This window comes from Rousettus aegyptiacus, unplaced genomic scaffold (genome assembly GCF_014176215.1).
Source record: "Rousettus aegyptiacus isolate mRouAeg1 unplaced genomic scaffold, mRouAeg1.p scaffold_m13_p_14, whole genome shotgun sequence".
In the NCBI taxonomy this organism is placed as follows: Eukaryota; Metazoa; Chordata; class Mammalia; order Chiroptera; family Pteropodidae; genus Rousettus; species Rousettus aegyptiacus.
This window is the reverse complement of record NW_023416289.1, coordinates 9,830,196-9,849,466: the sequence shown is the minus strand read 5'-3', so window position 1 is coordinate 9,849,466 and position 19,271 is coordinate 9,830,196. Positions and strand designations below refer to the sequence as shown.

At 44.8% G+C, this 19,271-nt stretch overlaps 1 protein-coding gene and 1 pseudogene across 5 annotated transcripts in view; one reads left to right on the top strand and one right to left on the bottom strand.

The window, feature by feature from the left end:
* The window catches only part of HYDIN (HYDIN axonemal central pair apparatus protein), a 310,335-nt gene that overhangs the window by 256,890 nt on the left and 34,174 nt on the right, over positions 1-19,271 (top strand). For all 5 annotated transcript variants that reach the window (XM_016164411.2, XM_036231381.1, XM_036231382.1 and 2 more), the window contains 14 exons: positions 35-134; positions 1,501-1,609; positions 3,264-3,432; positions 3,939-4,177; positions 5,822-5,939; positions 7,690-7,894; positions 8,577-8,812; positions 10,699-10,850; positions 10,961-11,150; positions 14,431-14,533; positions 14,759-15,040; positions 16,233-16,375; positions 17,588-17,806; positions 18,950-19,110. In XM_016164411.2, coding sequence (XP_016019897.2) covers positions 35-134; positions 1,501-1,609; positions 3,264-3,432; positions 3,939-4,177; positions 5,822-5,939; positions 7,690-7,894; positions 8,577-8,812; positions 10,699-10,850; positions 10,961-11,150; positions 14,431-14,533; positions 14,759-15,040; positions 16,233-16,375; positions 17,588-17,806; positions 18,950-19,110 — 2,426 coding nt within the window. The remainder of the gene's footprint in view (positions 1-34; positions 135-1,500; positions 1,610-3,263; positions 3,433-3,938; positions 4,178-5,821; positions 5,940-7,689; positions 7,895-8,576; positions 8,813-10,698; positions 10,851-10,960; positions 11,151-14,430; positions 14,534-14,758; positions 15,041-16,232; positions 16,376-17,587; positions 17,807-18,949; positions 19,111-19,271) is intronic.
* On the bottom strand, positions 18,399-18,516 carry LOC118611682 (annotated as a pseudogene).

Genomic DNA, 19,271 nt, shown 5'->3' with positions numbered 1-19,271 from the left:
CTTGCTTTTACTGAAGAATTTCTTACCCCAACAGGTGTTAGACATAGAGAATATCGTGGGAGTTGTTCAGTTTGAAAACATCATGGTCTTCGCAGAGTCCTACGACATTGCCTTGGACATCACCTTCCCCAAAGGTCTGTTGACCCCTTCCAGTCCCATCTTTTAGTGTAATGTATTTCCTGTGAAGAGGAAGACTAGTGGTTGTTGGGGAGCAGATAGAATTTCGGTAAATAGTAATGCGAGCCTGAGTGATGTTAGCAACCTTACTGTGGATCTCAGCTGGAGACGGCAGGGCTAGGGAGGAGGGGGAGGGGGTCACGAGCATAAACTTCGCAGAGCTCTTTTCTGAACAGTCATCTGAGGGTGAGTTCCTACCTTCCTGCCTGTTTTCTGTCACCGCTGTAACAAAGGACCACAACCTTTGTGGCTTAAAACAATACAAATTTATTACCCAACAGTGCCATAGGTCAGAAAATCTGAAATGGATCTCACCAGGTTAAAATCGAGGTATCGGCAGGGCTGCATTTCTTTCTAGAGGCTCTGGGCAAGAATCCATTTCATTGCCTTTCCTAGCCTCTAAGCAGCCACCCACATTCCTGGGCTCATCGTCCCCTTCCTCCACCTTCAAAGCCAGCAAGGTTGGGTCAAGCCCTCTCACACTGCCGTCTCGATGGTCCTTGAGTTTCTGTCCCCTTCTTCTACTTTCAAGGATCCTTGTGATTACAGTGGCCCCTCGGAGAATCCAGGATAAGCTCTTCATGTTAAAGTCAGATGATAAGCAACCCAAATTCCACCTGCTACCTTACTTCCCCTTTGCCACGTAAACCAGCATCTTCACAGATTCCAGGAGTTAGGACAGTGCACATCACTGGGGCCGGGGTACGGGTGGCATTATTCTGCCCACGACGCTGCCCCAATACCCGAGTTAGATCCCTCGCTTTAGCATGCATCTTCCCATTTTCCCTCCTATCTCTGATGGGTCTCCTCAGGATTCGTAGGAAGTTATAGCTACATTTTTGCCTAGATGTCATTAGTCTTATATGTAAACATATTGTAGGAATAATGCCGTAAATTATGGAACAGTCACATCATGATATGTTATGCAACCGTTAAGCCCGCGTCAGTGAGTGGTTTTCACGTGTGGAGATGCTTACGCTGTAATGCTAAGTAAAGCAATGTAAATTTATGTGTAATGTCCAAACTCTGTATAGTGAACATCTGATACAAATTTTTTTTTTAAGTTTTAGCTAATGGGAGACATAAAAGGAAGGACATTGGTCCGAGGAGGGAAGCCAGAGGGAACTACCCCGTGGAAGTGGGCGTGAGGGCAGGGTCTGTTGTTCGCTTACTAAGACTCAGAAGAGGTTGTTCTAGCCGTGATGTTTTCAGAAAACGAATTCTCCGAAATCATCATCATGAATTCTCCATGTGAATGTCGATAGGAAGTTCCCCTGCTTCTCTCTCCCATCCTTTCTCTCACCTCCCCAACCCCGCCCCCAGCCTCTGCAGGAACTGAAGGAGGCCTCGATTTTGGGATTGTGAGGGTCATGGAGGAGGTGAAGCAGCCCCTGCAACTGAAGAACCGTGGGAAATACGAGATCATGTTCAGGTAACCTGAAAACCAGCAGGCATGTGGTCGTCTGCGTCCACGCATGGGGAGAAGAGTGTGTCTGGGAGATTTCAGAAAAAAAAAATTGATTGTGGAAATCATAAGAATCATTTCTGCTTTTAGCCCCTCTTGTCTTCAGCGAATGGAATTTCAATTGCTAAGAGAGCAGAGATTTTTACAGTGCTCCCAACTCCGTGACTTTATAGGGGCCCTTAAGGGCGCTGTGAATGCCCCTGGAGTCACAGGGGTCTGGGGCGGGGGAAGAGACCACGGGGGACAGGTCGTGAGGAGGAGATACTGGGGTGAGAGGAGGGAGAGACTGGAGATGGTGGTCCTGCCCTCCTCTTAGCTCTCCCCTGTTTTGTAAATTGACATTCCACATAAGATTTCACGTGAAGAAGGGGTGTTCCAATTTTCTTTTTTTAATTTTAAGAACCACTGTATTATACATTTCAAATGCAGCCTGTTGGAGCAGAAGTTTGCCTTGATCTCATCTCTTGAGATTAAAAATGACACACTGAATAAAGGAGATTCCTCAGGAGGAAAGAGTGGCACTGGGCGGGGGGGGGGGGGGGGAGGGAGGAGGTCGCTAGAGCAGGGTCACACAGCCCTCAGTGGCAGCGCCAGCGCCCATGGCCAATAGATTTCTCTGAAAGAGCATGTTTCCCCCAGTAGAATTCACAGTTTACAAAAGGACTTTCCCTAGCAGACTTGGAAGAAATTCAGTGTATTCATGATGGTTTCATTTTAGTCCATAGGATGCTGAAATTAGAGAGGTCCAACCCCAGTACCACTGTTAGTTAGAACTGTGTATTGAAATAAATAAATATAAATAAAAGCTTAACAAACCTAGAAGGGAGCCACTGGTACTTTGGAATTAGCTGAATGGAATCTTGCCTGTTCCTGAGTCTTGTTTCAGGTTATGACAGGGCATTAGCTCGTCTCTCTTAGGTTGCCTGGAACAGAGTCACCCTTAGGTTGAAACAGGTGACGAGGGGTTTGTGCAGGGAGGTGAGGAAGCGCAGGCAGCCAGCATGCGGCAGGAGTGACCAGGTCTCCTGGGACGTGGGGAGGACATTTGGGTTCCCACAGCACCTCTGGGTGTCCCACCTCAGCTTAAGTTCCTGCTCCTTCTCCAGTTCCCTTGTCATTCTCAAGAGTCAGCTTTTCTCTGTGGCTTCTCACCTCACCCCCACTGGGCCATGACCTCCCTTTCCGAGGGCCTCTGTCGCATGGCTTCTGCCCCCTGTTTTCTCTTCTTTCTTAGATCCCCTCTTCTGCATCACTGTTCCCTCTCTGTGCACTGCATTCAGTCTCAGGTGGGTAGGAGGGACAGAGGTAAAGAAAGAGAGAGTAATTAATTGAGCTGGTCCTTACCCAGCATCAAATGTCCCTTTGGGACAGAGATCTCCTGCAAGGTCAGTTCTCGATCACAGGATAGAGATGGCTATCTTCGCCTTGGCATTAATCCCTGGCCCTGTCAACCCTGGCTGAAGACGAGTGGTCACAGAGCACAAGGCACAGAGGACACTGCTAGGCACAGTGTTCACACAGGCAGAAGACACTGCAGTCTCTAAACAGTCTAGAGTCTCCTCCCTAGTGTCTCGGGTTCCCTAAATAGCCACTTACAGTGACTTTTATTCTTGTCTTTCAGCTTTTCTGTGGACCCCATAGGGATTTCAGCGACCAATGTAAGTTCTATGATCTCAGTCCAACCCAGAAAGGGCTCACTGACCGCAACAGAAAAGCCCACAAATGTCCAGGTGTTATTCCGTGCAAGAAAGGAAGTGAAGATAGAGCACCAGCCAATCCTGCGCTGTCAGGTAAGGGAGCTCAAAGGGAAGACTCATTCAGTGGCAGTATTGTAGGGCTCATGTCAAAAAGAAGAGTACGTGGTCCAAGCCACACCTCAAGGGGAACGAGGGTGGGCGGCCCTGGGTGGCAACCTGAAAGGATGCACCAGTGTTTGGTCTCCAACTAGCAGGCACAGGCAGGTCATGTGGGAGGCATGCAAGTCATCAGAAGTTGAGAGTGTCAGAGAGGAAATGTGGACCCTGGTCTTTGAGGAGCACCTGAGACAAGGAAGCTGAGTTCAGTCATCAGGTGTAAAAGAAGAGTGGGGAAGGGAGCAAAATTGGTCTTTGCTGATCCATGGCTAGTAAGCTGGATGTTCGTATTTGCTAATATTGTTGATGCAGTAACATAAAGAAATGAACCAAAGAATTTGGCTTCACGTCGATGATGAAAATAGGGAATGAAGTCGACAGTCACGGGAATTCTGGAGCTATGCTGATAGCTGACATCTTCCCAATCCTTCTTCTTTTTCTAGATCATTGAACCCAATATCGCAGAAGGAGGTGAAATCATTGCCAGCATTCCAATTAAGTTTTCCGTGAATGCAGTGTTCTCCAAATACAACATCAGCCCTGCCTCCATCATCAACTTCGGGGCTTTGATTTATGGCACCCGTAAAAGCACCAGCTTCACCATAGAAAATCAAGGTGTTACTGACTTCAGATACGCCCTTTACAGGCTGACAGGGGAGAGCCCCATTCATCAAAAGAAAGTGTAAGACAAGTGTTTATGTAACTCTTGCCATTCCCTGGTCCCTTAGTGCTTTACATTTTATGAAGGGTTTGCATTTATTTTATCTAAATTCTCCTGATTCCCTTTCATGAGTGAGGTCGGTAATTTTAAGAAAGGCTCATCCAAGATTATGCAAGAACTCACCAGTAGATCCTAGTTCTGAACGGACATCTCTGACTCCAGATTCCACATACTTTCTAACTGCTGTCGAATGTGATCAATTTTAACTGAACAAATGTAAAGTCTTCCATTTGGGATGGTGTCCAGTGTCCTGGTGCTTCTATTGTGCTGCAAGACTAAGTAGTAAGTCATTGTCCCGTCCGTTGTTCTGTAGGCTGTCAAGGGACTGTCGTAACAGCAAGCTAGACCAAGAGAAAACATAGCTGTGCTTCCTGAAGGGGAATGGCAGAGGGGACCCGGGAACATGGACTGGAGAGAGCACGGCGATGCCCCAGTCTGCTGGCACTGTCTCTCCCTTCTCCCCAGGAAGATGTTTTATCCCAACGGCTAACCTAGTAGTTATTCCAACAGTAAATCGTGTATTCTTCGAAAGGTGGCGCCTAGTCACTTCACCAAAACAATGTACCTTTCTTAGTGCTTTTTTGCCTTTATTTGATTGTCATGTTCTTTTTTGGCAACTTTGGGATGGTTTTACCAATTTCCAAAGCATTTCGTCTTGACTTTCTAATTAATTTCCTTTCTAACTAATTAATTACTAATTAATTTAAAAGGTACTTTCTAATTAGTTGTTTTAAATCGTATATACAGCTTTACATTGTTTATAATTGTCCTACATTTTTGTGGATATCCTCCTCTATTTTGGCAAAGTTTTTGTCGAAAATTTTTGATTAAACCATCTAAAGTCTCTTTCTTCCAAATTTAATTTCAACCTAATTTTTTATTATTCTCTAATAATTTAATAATGTTTATTTATAGATATTATAATTGTGTTTTGCTTTAAAACATTTTAAATTTATTTTTTATTTTAGCATGTACAAATTCATTCAAAATACTCAAGAGAGTGGGTAGAAGTTCAGTTTTTCTGGTCATGAAGCAAGTGAATACTCAAATATATAAAACTCCGAAAAGGTTAAGGTTGTACCTCAAATACATTTGGATATTTGGGGAGAACTAGCCTCTAGGAAAACTAATTACTGAGTAAACTAGTTTCAAGTGAAGTGAACAGTTACCAAAACCTGTGTTTGTGCTATTGCTTAAACTAAGTCTTTAAAACACCATGACTATAAACGTGAAGAAAAGGGATAGAATTTAATCAACTTGGCCTTTCAGTTTTTTTCAAGTAAGATCAGGTAAAAGATTTGATGCCTACAAATAATTTTCACACAGTGCTTTCCAACAATCTCAAGTAAACATTTAACAATTATTATTTTCCTGCAGTAATTTTTAACATCCTTCTGAATCATATTTAATAAGTACAATTACTACCCGATTTTCTCACAATTGTTAAACGAGTTTGGCTAATGATGAATGAATGCTGCCTGTGCTTCTCCAGTGCCCTCTTGGGCAAAGAAGGGCCCCTTTCCCCATTCCTAGGAGAAGGGACCTCGCAAGCAGACAGACAGGTGGAACCCCAATCTAAGGGCATTCTCTTGCTTCCTTAATCAGAGTCAGTCACATTCGGCATGCAAGATCCCGAGAAAGCGAGAGCTTCTACAAGAGTGGCCTTTCCAAGCCAAGCAAGTTCTCCGAGTCTATTCAGAAAGAAGTAAACATTCCTAACCAGGTGAGTGCCCTTTTCCTTGTTCCCTGAAACCCTGTAAGGCCACCGTCCAACGAGTTCCTACAACAAATACCTCCCTTGGATAGCAGGGTTTGAATCTACTGTGGTGGGAATATTGCATAGTTACATCGAAATAACACTTTCATTTTAAGACAAGATGTTATGACTTTTAATTTGGATATCCTCTTTGCTTTAAAACCTTCATTGGCTCCTCACTGCCTTAAAATTAAGTTCCAACTCCATATATATTTTAATTAAGAATCTTTTGGTTATAAGAAACAAAAACCCATTTAGCCTGGCTTAAATGAAAGGAGATTCGAAGACTTCCGCTTCTGGTGAGATGGAATAGATATGATTTCCCCTCTTCTTCCCAACTAAGTACAACTAAAATCCCTGGACATTTGGTATAAAACAAACACAGAAAATGAAAGGTAGAAAGAAAAATCGGACCAGCTAGGGTCCTTGGGATCTAATGAACATCACGGTGGGGAGTTCCCTGAGTTTCCTGTTTGTTTCACTTATCCCGTCTGGGTGCCGAAGGAGCCAGCAACCTAGAAACATCAGCAGGCACAGGCCAAAAAAAGGCCCCCAAAGAAGCCTGCTCCCACTAGCCAGAGGACCAGGAAAAGAGCAGCCTATCAAGACAGAAAATTTCAGACAGGAAGTGTTCTGTTACAGTCAAACATGACAGAAAATTCTGTGGTCCTAACCTACCCTGCTAGCAAAGGCCAGTGGGGAGACTTTCACCCTATCCAAGCTACAATGAGACGCCCCAGCCCCCTGCCAGAGTAGCATCTCAAGAACACCCAGTGGGTAGCCAGGACTTTTGTCACTCCCGACCACCTCTACCATTGTTAGTGGGGACACCACATGGGGAGCCTTGAGTTTCACCCCAGCCCAGTGGTGATGAGATACTGCCCCCTCCACCCCAGTGGGTCTCCCTACCCCATGGCATCAGCAGAACAGCAACGAAGCACCCCTCCCCCTCCTTGCCAGCGAGGTATCCCTTGTAGGGAGCCAGAACTCCCACCCCTCGTCTGGCAGTAATGAGAAGTCCAAGTGGGGAATCTGAACTGCCACCCTGCCCCCCTCCCGCCTTGGAAATAATGAGTTAGTGCCCCCCACCCCCTTCCCCTGCCAGAGTGCTGTCAGACAAAGCCAGGTCAAAGAGAAGTTTTAAATAGGATCCAGTCCCATAATATAACATCCCAAATGTCCGGCTTTCAACTGAACATCACTTGTCTTACCAAGAACCAGGAAGATCTCAAACTGAATTAAAATAGACAAGCTTGATGCCAACACTGGGATGATGGAGATGTTAGAATTATCTGACAAAGATGTTAAAGCTGCCAACATAAAAAATGCTTCAAAGAGCAATTACAGATATGCTTGGAACAAATGAAAACATAGTAAGTCTTGGCAAAGAAAGAGAAGATACAAAGAAAGAACCAAATGGAAATTTTAGAATTGAAAAAAGTAAATAAAATTTAAAATTTAATGGAGGGGTCCAACGACAGAATGGAGGGGAGATGTCCATTTGGGTAAATGTTGTACAACGTGGAACGTGTCTGCTCCCCTAAACCCCCATTCAGCCACACCTGGTCAGAAGGAAAGGACACAGAAAGGAGCCCAGAGAGCCCGTGCCCGAAGCCCCCCGAAGCACCCCCAGGCCCTCCTCGCGAGTGGCGGGGGGGCTCAGGCCGTCATCCACTCTGCCTCCCCCCTCCCCCACCACACCGTGTGTGTCCTGCAGGCTCGCTTCACCCACGGCATGTTCACCGTGTACCCTGGGTTTGGCTCCATTCCTGCCGGAGGGGTGCAGACCGTCACCGTGGACTGCGTGGCCGATCCCGTGGGAAAGTGTGAGGAGCTGATAGCTATCGATATCTCTGACCGAGACCCAAGAGACCACCCTGCCGGCGTTCCTTACAGCCTGTTGGCTGAAGCCTGTCTGCCAGGTACTGAGTGCTGAGATTGGACGGTGCCCCTTAGAAGACCTTTATCTGTAAAAGCCCAGCACCCTGTAAATGTCTCGCGAATCTAGCTGGGCTGCTTGCTGTCTTTGGGACCTTAGAACTTCCTCTGGCGTCTTTGGCCATATTTTTTCCTTAAAGATTTGTGAAGCATGCACACCTAGAAGAGGCTGTGCCGCTTTAAACTCCTCTTCCTGAGTCTGGTCCAGGGTTCTCAAATGAATGGGGAATCAGTGGAATATGGCGCTAGACCCAGAAACACTGAATCCTGCTCTTGGCCAGGTCACTCCCCGTGGGCAGCATATACACAAACAGTGGCCAGTGACTGAGCACGCTATGCCTTTAACCCAGTAAGATCTCAGGCGAAGCACTGAGGAACTTTTCTTTAGCTATAGGTGCTGTGCAGCCTCGGACCAGAGTGAGCCAAACGCCTCCTGCTTTCTTAGGCTTACCCCAGATCCCATATCTTACCCCTCCTTACCATGGGAGGAAAGGCGGTTGGGGTCTGGCAGTCGGCAAGAGCAGTACACAAGAAGATAGCATTTGTCCCATCGCTCACATCCTCTGTGAGTGCCCTTTGTTGGAATCCAAACCTCCAAAGGAGAAATCACAGGAAGCAGGCCTCGGGCCCTCAGCCCCATCTCACAGCCTTCCCTCCACTCCCCAGCCTTCGTGACTGACAACAACACCCTGATATTTGAGGAGCACCAGATCTGTAGCAGCGCCAACATGTATAACATCCTGCAGACCATAGAGAGCGTCGGCCTGTTCGTGGAGGACGAGAACAAGTTCATCTTCAGCAATGTCCTTGTGGGCCATCAGGCCAAGGCTCGGTTCAAGATCAGCAACATGGGGAAGATTGCCTGTGATGTGAACATGGTGGTTAAGCCTGTCTCCAACAAGGTCAGCAGCCCCCCTCGGCCCGCCCCGGCCCACCGTGGCTGGCAGAAAGCCAGGAAAGAGCACTTGGAATCCCCTGCTTGGGATTATCTGGCACTCTGGCCCTGCCGGAAGTTACGGGAGGGAACTGGGTAGTTTCCCATAGGCGTACATTTGTCCCAAGAGGTGTTTCCTCTGGGTACCTCTGTGATAAACCGACACACGGGGATGAGCAACTCACTCCTCCATCAAACACTGTGTGCCTACAATAGACGCAGCATTATGGGGACAGCCAAGATGAGTGACAGCTCAGGCAGGCTGCCTCGAATTACACATCTGTCTGGTAAAGGAGATTTGGGGGGTGTCAGATTATAAGGCTGTGAAATGATGAGTATGTGTTGAGTTCCCGCTGTATGCTAGGCACTGCGCCCAAGGATTTGTATTTATTGCCTCATTTCATCCTCACAAGTTTATATTATTATCTCCATTTCAAGTTAAGGAAATTGAGCCTCAGGAAGACTAAATTCTTTTCCTAGGTCCCGGAGCCTAGGGACATAGGGCTAGGTTTAAAGCCAAGCTTCATTCACATGTAAGGCAAATAATAAGTTCCCAACGTAGGATCCGCCAGCCTGGAAGCTGCCTCCCCCTCTGAGTCAGGTCCTACGGAGGTGTTTCCCCTCACAGCGGAAGAGGAAGTTCAGGATGCCGACAGGGAGGCTTAGTCAGCAGGTTGCACTCGCCCTTATATTCCAGTCAGATGCGCTGCAAATACCGCCTGGCGTCATCTCAGCTGCTTTGGTTCTCTGCCCAGAAATGGAATCTTGGCCCAGGTGGTCCTTGTGCCCCAGAACTGACATCGTTCACATGGCCGATGGTAGAGGGAAGGCCACCAAGAGGGTCGGCCTAGCCCAGAGCCAAGAGTAGAGTCTACATTCCCAAGGGATTGTCACCCACTGCAAAGAGAATTTGAGAGACTTCCCTCAGGCCCTGGTGACATCCAGTCATTACTCTCTGACTTCATTTGAGACAGAAAGGGGCAGCTCTCTACCTGTTTGTACTAAAAGCGTTAAAAAATGGGCAAGCCTGATTTTTAAACAAAGATAGGATTTTAACGGGGGGTTTGCAGATATCGTATGTTCTCCTCCTCCCTGATTTGTAGACTGTCCTTTGGAAAGAACATTAAGAACAAAAGGAGATAGTCTTGAGTCCCATCTGCCTCCCATAAGAATGAAAAGGCCTTTTGGGGCCATGCCAGGGGTCCCTACAGTCTTCCCCAAATGCTGCCATTGATGGGAAGAGAGAGCGCGATGGGAGCTTGTCCTAATCTAAAGCCGTTGGAGTTGCGAGAAGCAGAGACCCACTGGGGATAGCAGGGTTTGCTGCAATGAATCAGAGACCTCAGACAAGGTCAGGGCACACCATGCGGCCAGAGCTCTGTGGGACTGGCACTGTCGCCTGAAACCCAGCTTTCAGAAGACCAGGAAAGGCTCTGTCCATCCTTCAGGGGTCCCGGGTCTTTCTCTCATGCTGTCTCTGTTGTTCCATTCTCTAGTCTGGCTTCTAGTCCAGCTCCATATCAGCAACCACCACTGATCTCTGGGCATCTTAATTTAGTTCAGAGAGACAGGGAGACAGAGATTGACTCCTGACTATCTAAGGTCTGCATTAGTTCATCTGTTTGAGTCAAAGATCACAGGTCTAGCCAAGCCCAGCCAGTTACTGCTGAGAGGTGGGTCCCAGAGTATCCAGGCTGTTCCTTCCAGGGGCATGACCATGCAGGCAATGGAACACGTCCGCTGCAGAGCGTAAAGGAGGGAGAGTTTATAGCACGTGCGACAGAGAAAAGCAGCAAGCCCTGGGTAAATGCAAAGTAGCTAACACGCACGCCTGTCCCTGCCCTCCTTCCCCAGATGGTCGCTCGCATCATCGACATCTTTGAAGTGGAACCCAACAAGATGTGCATTGCCAGTCGCTCACATGGCTTTGCCACGGTGTCCTTCACCCCACAGGCCATGCAAACCTACCAGTGTATCTTCGAGGCTACCTTGGATGGCTTGCCCAGGTACCGACTCCCCAGCAACCTGGCCTGCAGCCCTGCTGCAGGCCACACTCTATGGAATGTCACCCCTGCCATGCCAGGCTGACAGGCCCCAACCTGTCTGTTCCCTGCAGCAACCTGACCAAGAACCGAAGCCTTGTGTTTGATATTGTGGGAGAGGGCAACCTCCCTCGAGTGACTGTCGTGCGGCCAGTTCTCTATAACCAAAATGGGAACCCCTTGCTCCTCTTTAAGAGGCTGCTTCTTGGTCATTCTGAGAAACTACCTCTCATCCTGAAGAACAATGGCACCATCCCCACCCAGGTACTGCTTGGGGGTGAAGCGTGGGGTGGAAAGGGAGAGAAATCATGAATTTTTTGTAAGTAAGACTTCTGATATTGGGGTCTCTGCCATCCTTAATTTTTGACTTCTTCTTCGATGTTCCTCGTTCGTTAACCTGTGCGAGACATGAGACGTACAGAGAGAAATCAGGCATGGTCTCTGCCCTCAAGTGTTAGAAGCAGATCACAGGGTACACTCATAATTACTGCGTGAGGCAGTGCACAGCGCATGCACTAAGCTTAGTGGATAGGATTATGGGTATTCTTAGTGTCTTTTTTTTTTTTGTAATGAACATTGAATTTACAATAAAGAAAAACAGAAGAACCCTCATTAGGGGTGACAGATGTAACATCCTTAGGGACTTCTGGTTCAGCAATTAAATTATGTTTTTATTTTACAAAAAAAAAAGTGCTAAATTATGTAAGGGTTATGCAAAGAACTGTAGGACTTTTGAAAACGTTCTACCCCCATCTAGGGGATCAAGGAAAATTTCACTATGCCATTTGAACTGTTCATTGAGGCTAGCTGGGTTTCAGCCGGTGGGCGTGGTGGTGAGTACATCCCAGGTAGAGAAAGAAAACTCCAAAGACAAAGGCACCGAAGCAAAAAGATGTAACGTACACACAGGAAGTATTAAGTAACCAGTTTTGCGAGAGCATAGTGTGCAGGTAGAAGGGAAGCGGGAGATAAAAATAGAAGGTAGAGTAAGGGGATGACTCGTGAAGGGCTTTGGATTCTACATATATTTTAAACCCTACAAGACATTATTACTATTGTTGTTATTGTTTATACAGTCAAGGTTATTTAGACCTACCCGCATAGTTATCAATTTTATTGCTTTTCATTCCTGCATCTCCAACTTTCCATCTGAGATCCTTTTCCTACCTACTGAAGAATACCTTTTAATATTTCCTTAATGTAGGTCTGCTTATGGTGAGTTCTCTTTTAATTTGAAAATCTCCATTTTCTTCTTCATTTCCTGGCTATAGAATTCTGGGTTTGCAACTATTTTCTTTCAGCAAATGGGAGATGTTATTCCAGCGTATTCTGGTTTCCATTGTTACTGCTTTAAGTCTGAAAAGTTCTTTTAAGGCAATCTTTTCCCCCTGGCTGTGTGTTTAACAATCTATATTTGTTTTCTGCAGTTTCACTATGATATGTCTGTATGGATTTATCCTTCTTGAAATCCACCCAGCTTCTTGAATCTGCAATATCAATCTTAAAGCAGTTTTAGAAAATTCCTAGACATGTCTTCAAAGATTGTTTCTATTCCATCCTGTCATATCTGTCCTTCTGGGAAGCCAATTAAAGATACGGAAGGTCACCTCACTGTATTCTTTGTCTCGCGACCTCACTATATTTTCCATCCATTTTTTTCTGGACTTCATTCTGCATAATTTCTTTTGACCTGTCTTCAGTTTATTAACTCTCCCTTTAACTATATACTAATCTGTTATTAAGCCTTCCGTTTAAGTTCTTAAGTTATTATATTTTTTATTTCTAGAATTTCTATTAGATTGTTTTTCAGATCTACATATAACCAGTTTTTATGATTTCTGGTTTCATGCTGAAATTGTAGACTTGATTTTTATTTCTTGAACTCAGTAACCATAGCCATTTTGCTGTCCATTACCTGATAATTCTGAAATCTGAAGTCTCCGTGGGTCTATTTCTGATGTTTGCTGTTTCTGCTCATTTTTGCCCATGTTATCATATTTCCTCATGTGCCTGGTTATCTTTGATCACGTGTTTGGTATTATATTTGAAAAATTATTTAGAAATAATTAGACTAAGGATGATATTATTTTTCTTGAGAGACAATTTTCCACGAGTTCTGCCTGGTACTAGAAACTCAGTTCTACCTTAAACTGGTTTTAGGACTTGAGATTTTTCTGGATCACAGAGATGACTCAGAGCTGAATTGCTATCCTTGGGAGAGCTGGTTTATATCCAGCCTATCTTTTGTCTTATTGTGCAGACATTTAGGGTCCAAGTCTAGAGCAAATAAAGCACTTCCATCCTTACAGGACTTTTGTCCTTTTAGCAACAAGAGACCATCGAGTTAAACTGTCCTCTCTGGATTTCCATGTTCTCCCAGATCTTGGTCTCTTTACTCTTTATTATCTTAGCTCTGTGATGCTTTCAAAATTTTTTGATGTTATTATTATTATTGTTCCTTTTTATTGTTATCTTTAGTCCAAATTACCTAGTAGACCATTATCCCATGTCGTTTCCATCATTGTGGCATTACAAACATTTGAGCATCTAGTTCGGTGAATTCCTACCCACTGACTCCTCATTTTTCTAATTTTTCTTAAAAATTTTTGCATTTATAGTCTCCCAGATTTACCTTTAGACATCATTTTATGATGTTCCTCAAAAAATTTCATTAGGAATTTTATGAATTATTTGGGATGAATTTCTACTTTTTGAGTATTTAGGCTTTCTACCATTCATTAATTTAGATATTTTATGTAAATTTTTTTTTCATATAATTCCTCTATATAATTTATTAAAGTTATTTCTAAATATGTAATGTTTTTTAGTATCAGTAGCTTCTATATGATATCACTTGTTCTTCCCTCTTTGTGCCTAATTTTTTTACATTATTTTCTCTTGTTTATGATGTTCATGATGGTACCAACATAACTATCTTCTAATAATGATTGCTGATATCTCATACCTAAAATTAGATATATGGCTTTAGTTTTTTAAATCAGATATATGGCTTCTGGTGGTCTGGAAAACAAACATCCCTTTTCTCCAAGTGGGTCAGATGCCCACCTTGGTTTTCCTCTTATCTTGGTAGGGTGCTCAACATGACACTATCAGGCAACTAAGGCACCAGAATCCAGGCAATACTCGTTTTTAAGAACTCTCATTCATGCAAGCCCTCATAGAATGATGAATATTCATTTACATTCTATTAGTCTAGAGTATATTTTACAACTGCCCTTGTCAATCAGAGGCCTTGGCAACCCATTTTAACACCACTTACCTGGGTGATCTGTCAAGTCACCTGTACTTTCTGGGCCTCCAGTTTCTAACTTGGATAACAAGAGCTGAACTAAAAATTTTTTTTTCCTGTCTAGGTCTAATATTTATTATATCTCCCATGTAATAAGAAACAAAGAGTCGGGCACTGGGCACAATGGCTTTGGTGGGGGCGGGTAATTCCCAAACAGCACAGTATCTCACTCCGAACTCAAAACTCATGAGCAGCCTGTAAGTGTGACACTCAGTCCTGCTTTCCTTCTGCCAGCTGCATGTTGACCTGCAGGACCAACTAGGCGTCTTCTCCCTGAAAGGGAGGCCCACTACCTCCTACAACTACATTACAGAGGAAAACAAACCCAATGCCAAAGGTAAGTTGGGGGAGAGTGGCTTCTAGAGGACACTGGGTCCCAGTGCTGTTTTATTAGGGGACTAATCAGGACCCAGCCGGAAAAGAATGCCCAGTCTTGTCGCCAATGGCTACTTCAGGCAATGCTCATTCCCACGCTAGGTCTGCTTTCCCTTCAGTCAGGGACTTTATGGATGCGTCTTCCTTTAAACTGGTTCTAAATGATTCTTCTCTCTTTTCTTTGCAGCAAAGAAAGCTCACACGGCCTCCCTGGTGGTTCCTCCTGGAAACACAGCCGAATTCGATGTTGTTTTCCACTCCCAAAAGGTTGGGAGAATGACAGGCGTCATCCACTTGTCAGTGGTCAACAACCAGTACGAAAACACAGTCATCCACATGGTGGGGGAGGGCTATGAGGACGACATCACCTTGGACAACATCCACGGGCTGGTGGCTTCGGCCACCAGCCAGCAGACCTCAGACACCTCCGAGATGATTGAAGAAAACACTATGGAAGACTTGGTGGCAGGTGGGAGTGGCAGCAGCGAGGTGTTGATGACTGGTGTCTCACTTTAAATGAGAGTGAAACCTAAATAACCAATCAGCCGGCTCCTTGGGAATTTAGGACAGAATCTCCTCTGCATCACCGTATGCTCCGTCATTCCTGGCTCCGTCACTGCATTCATTCATGTGTCCTCTCAAGGAATATTTACGGCACATCAGTATGCATGTGCCCGGCCCTATGCTGAGCCCTGGAGTTCCAAAGAGTAGTAGGGGTCTCTGCCCTTAGGGGACTTACGGTTCGAACTCAAATTCCGATTTGACATGTTCCACCGTGTATCAAGTGTTGCAGCTTTATTTGGTTACCTATACTCTTTGGGGTATGAGAAAATTTACTTCATCATTATTATCAAAAAGCATTTGCTAAGCACCCTAGTTGGGTGGCTGATTGCTAATAAGTGAGTTAGAAACACAGTCTCACAGTTTTTCTAGGCGTTTAACTCTAGTCCCGGAATGTAGCATTGGGCAGTAGATGCAACATGGGTTAAAATCAGTGCTCCTTATATATCTGGTGTCTCACCCCTGATAGTGGCTACGGGGTGACATCTCTCTTGTCAGAGGTCAAGCGGGAGCCAGCAGTGAACCCTAGTTCAGAAATCAAAGTTCATCCTTATAATTGGGTTGCCAGTTTTATAAAATCAGAATACAGGAATTCCCCCCTTAAATCTGAATTTGAGATAAATGAATTTTTTTTTTAGTTTAAGTGCATCCCAAAATATTGCATGGGACATACTTATGCTAAAGATTACTCATCATTAATCTCTAATTCAAATTTAATGGGGACTCCTGTATTTTATCAGTAGTATTGTTTCAACAAACAAATGGAGTTGGGGGCCTATGTTTTCTCTTGGAAGTTAGGGCCAAGGTGGATGGATGGACAGACTAATGTATGGACGGATGGATGGATAGATGAATGGATGGATGGATGGATGGATGGATGGACGGACGGACGGACGGATGGACGGATGGATGCATGGATAAGTAGACTCCCCAAGGAGGCAAAGCTAACTGCTCAGGACTCTGGGTTTTTCCAACACAACCATCCAAGGATGGATGCATGAAGGTGAGGCACAATGTCCCTCAGGTGCTGCCTCCTCGAGGAAGTGAGCCCTAGGAGGTGGCCAGGGAGGGCTCACTGGCCTTCTGCTTCTGTCCCCTAGCTGCTCTGGTGGACCACATCCAGTTTGGGGACTGCCACATTGGAAACAGCTATAATGTGAGCTTCACAGTCACTAACCACAGCCAAGTGAATGTGATACGGTTTGAATGGCCCCTTTTAGCTACAATTTCCTTTTCACCACAGGTAAGTGAAAGGCATTCATTGTTTTCTGGACTCCTTTAGGCCTACACCAACCCTAGTTTTTTTGTCAGTCCATTCCCATGGCCACAAGGGACAGGATGCATGAATCTCAAGCTGGAACCATCCCTCACTCAGACCTGGTAGCAGGGAACACTGTTCATGTCCCCTCTGGCCTGAGAGCAGAGAACGAGGTATGCCAAGACTGTTGCGAGGCTCATGTTGAGGAATCCCATGGAAGCCTGTGGATGAAAACAGGTCTCAGTCTTCCCGTCCCAGAGTGTAGATCTGTCACCCCCTGGGTGTGTGTTCTTCAAACGTTTGTCCTGCAAAAGTGGTTCGTTAAAAGCTAAAATGCTGGGGGCAGGTTCTGTGGACAACTGAGATTTAGAAAATGTTGCAAGGTATGTCCTTCTCTTAAAGATCCTAATTAACTGTGTTTTACTGGGAATTTTATAATCCTTTTAGCATCTCACCACACACATTTTATGAATTGCTGACCAAAGCTTGACATTGACCAAGGCCTAGGTCCACATGATAGCCCATCCTAGCCTCCGGCCAGTAGTTGCTCTTTATAAACAGTTTATTTCTGAGTTCCCAGAACACTGGATATACTCATATATATCCACTGCCTCCTGCTCTGTTTCAGCCACCAAGTCTATTCAAACACAGAACTCTAGGGCAATAGAGGAAGGAGGGTTGGGGACCCTATCTTTAAGTCTTTGAGTGCTACCAAGAGGAAGTTTTGCTTTCTAGGGGGATGTAAAGCATTAGTAAAAGTAGGAAGAGATAGCTTCTTATAGTCCATTTATACCCACATACACACACACTCATGCATACATACCCACACATACACACACACACACATACACACACACACACACACATTTGTGGTCTTGAGGAGTACTAAGCTTTCTTCTCCCTTCACTTTACAGAAGAGGGAAAGTTTTTTTTATCAGAAACATGAAAGGACTATCATATATATCATATATGTATGTTTGTGTGTATATATATATGATATGTATGGTGTGTACAGATATACACATATGGTACGCATACGCTTTTGTACACATTTAAGACAATCTACATATACGGGCTTGAACGATGCACTTTTTAGCAACACTTATTGCTCTACCCCTCTTCCAGAATGTCACCGTCAGATAGCAAGAGTCCTCAATAGTGAATTCACAAAACTACTAATACCATGTTCTTCCCCAGATTGGCCACCTGCACCCTGGGTGCTCCAAGGACGTAGTGGTGACAATGAAGTCAGACTTGCCCATCCACCTGAAGAAGATGAGGGTCAAGTGCAAGCTCTCCAAGATCGTGTTTCAGCTCCCTGCAGACCAGGTTCACGACTGGGACAACCGCATGCGCACCGTCAAGTGGGTGGACGCGCACAGAAGCATGCCCGGGGCTTTACCGACCAAACGGAAAGTGAGTGGGGATTTTAAGCACAGACTGGATCAGGTCTGTCCTTCCTGGATGCCTACTGCTCTCGAGTCCAGTGTGTCATCATTTCCTTCTTTCACAGAAAAAGGAAGAGTTGCCATTTCCCTCAATCTTGATGTCAAAAATGCAAACCGGACTTCCGGTTTAAGGGTCAGCTGTACTATGAAAACCTTGATAGAAACTTGATTAGAATTATATTACATCTCTAAGTCAGTTCAGGAAGAACTGACAATTTTATATTAATTCATCCTTTCCATTAACAAGATATGTCATTGTATTTATTTTGGTCTTTAAGATTTTTTTTACTACCATTTGGTCTCTTTAACAGTATTAGGATTCTTCAGGTTTTTTATTGGTTCTTGAGTCAATTTTATTAATTTGCCCTTCAACTAAGTTGTTATGTATTTTCATAAAATTATTCACAATATTTTCTTATCATATGTTTAAATCTATAGGATCGATAACAATGTCTCCCTTTTTCATTTCTCTTTGTTTTTTAGGTGAGGCAACCCTCGGTTGACCTCACACATGGCAAGGACCTTGTCAGCTTACAATCCCTTTTTTTTTTTTAGGCCTATGCCTATAGCACCTGGTCTTCGTAGGTGGCCTCCCATCCAAGTACTAACCAGGCCCGACCCTGCTTAGCTTCAGAGATCAGACGGATCGGGCATGTTCAGGGTGGCATGGCCGCAGACCCCCTTTTTGTTTCTGATAATGATTATTTGTTTATTTGTCTTTTTTACTTTTTCCTTGATCAGTCTCACCAAAGGTTTTTAAAATTGTTTCAAATAAATGAGTTTTGGCTTTGTTGGTCCTTTCTGTTTTAGATTTATTTTCTATTTTATTAATTTCTGTCCCTATCTGTATGATTTTCTTTTCCCTACTTTCGTTGGAGTCCAGCTGAACCCAACACTCATGTCTATGCAGTCTGACTGCGCTCAGTAATGTCTTCTTTCCTTTCCTATTCATGAGTCGTTTTTGATTTGCCTTAATCATCTATTTTGGAACTTGAGTTTGTGGGTTGGCATTAATTTGCATAAGTAGAATTAAATACTGTGTGATCCCTCCCGTTCTCCCTGTGGGATAGCTGGCTCTGCATCTCTGAGGACACAGCTGCCTTCGTTACAGGTGGTAGAGATGGATCCTGAGCCCGCTCACTCAGTCCTGGAAGAAAACTACCGAGAACTGCAGCTTCAGATCAGCGCAAATGTGGATTTCGCCTCGTACAAGTGCCAAACGAGTGACGTGCGCTTTAAGGAGACGCTAGTTTACCAGACCCGAGTGTTTGAGTGAGTCATCAAGAGCCTCTGGCATTCATCGGAGAAGCTCTTTCATTTCATCACTCACCAAACACTTATTTAGTGTCTTCGACAGTATATACCATGCCTCGTCTAAGTGACATGCACCAGAGTGTCTTCATGGGTTCAGTGAAACATTCAGACCCACAGAG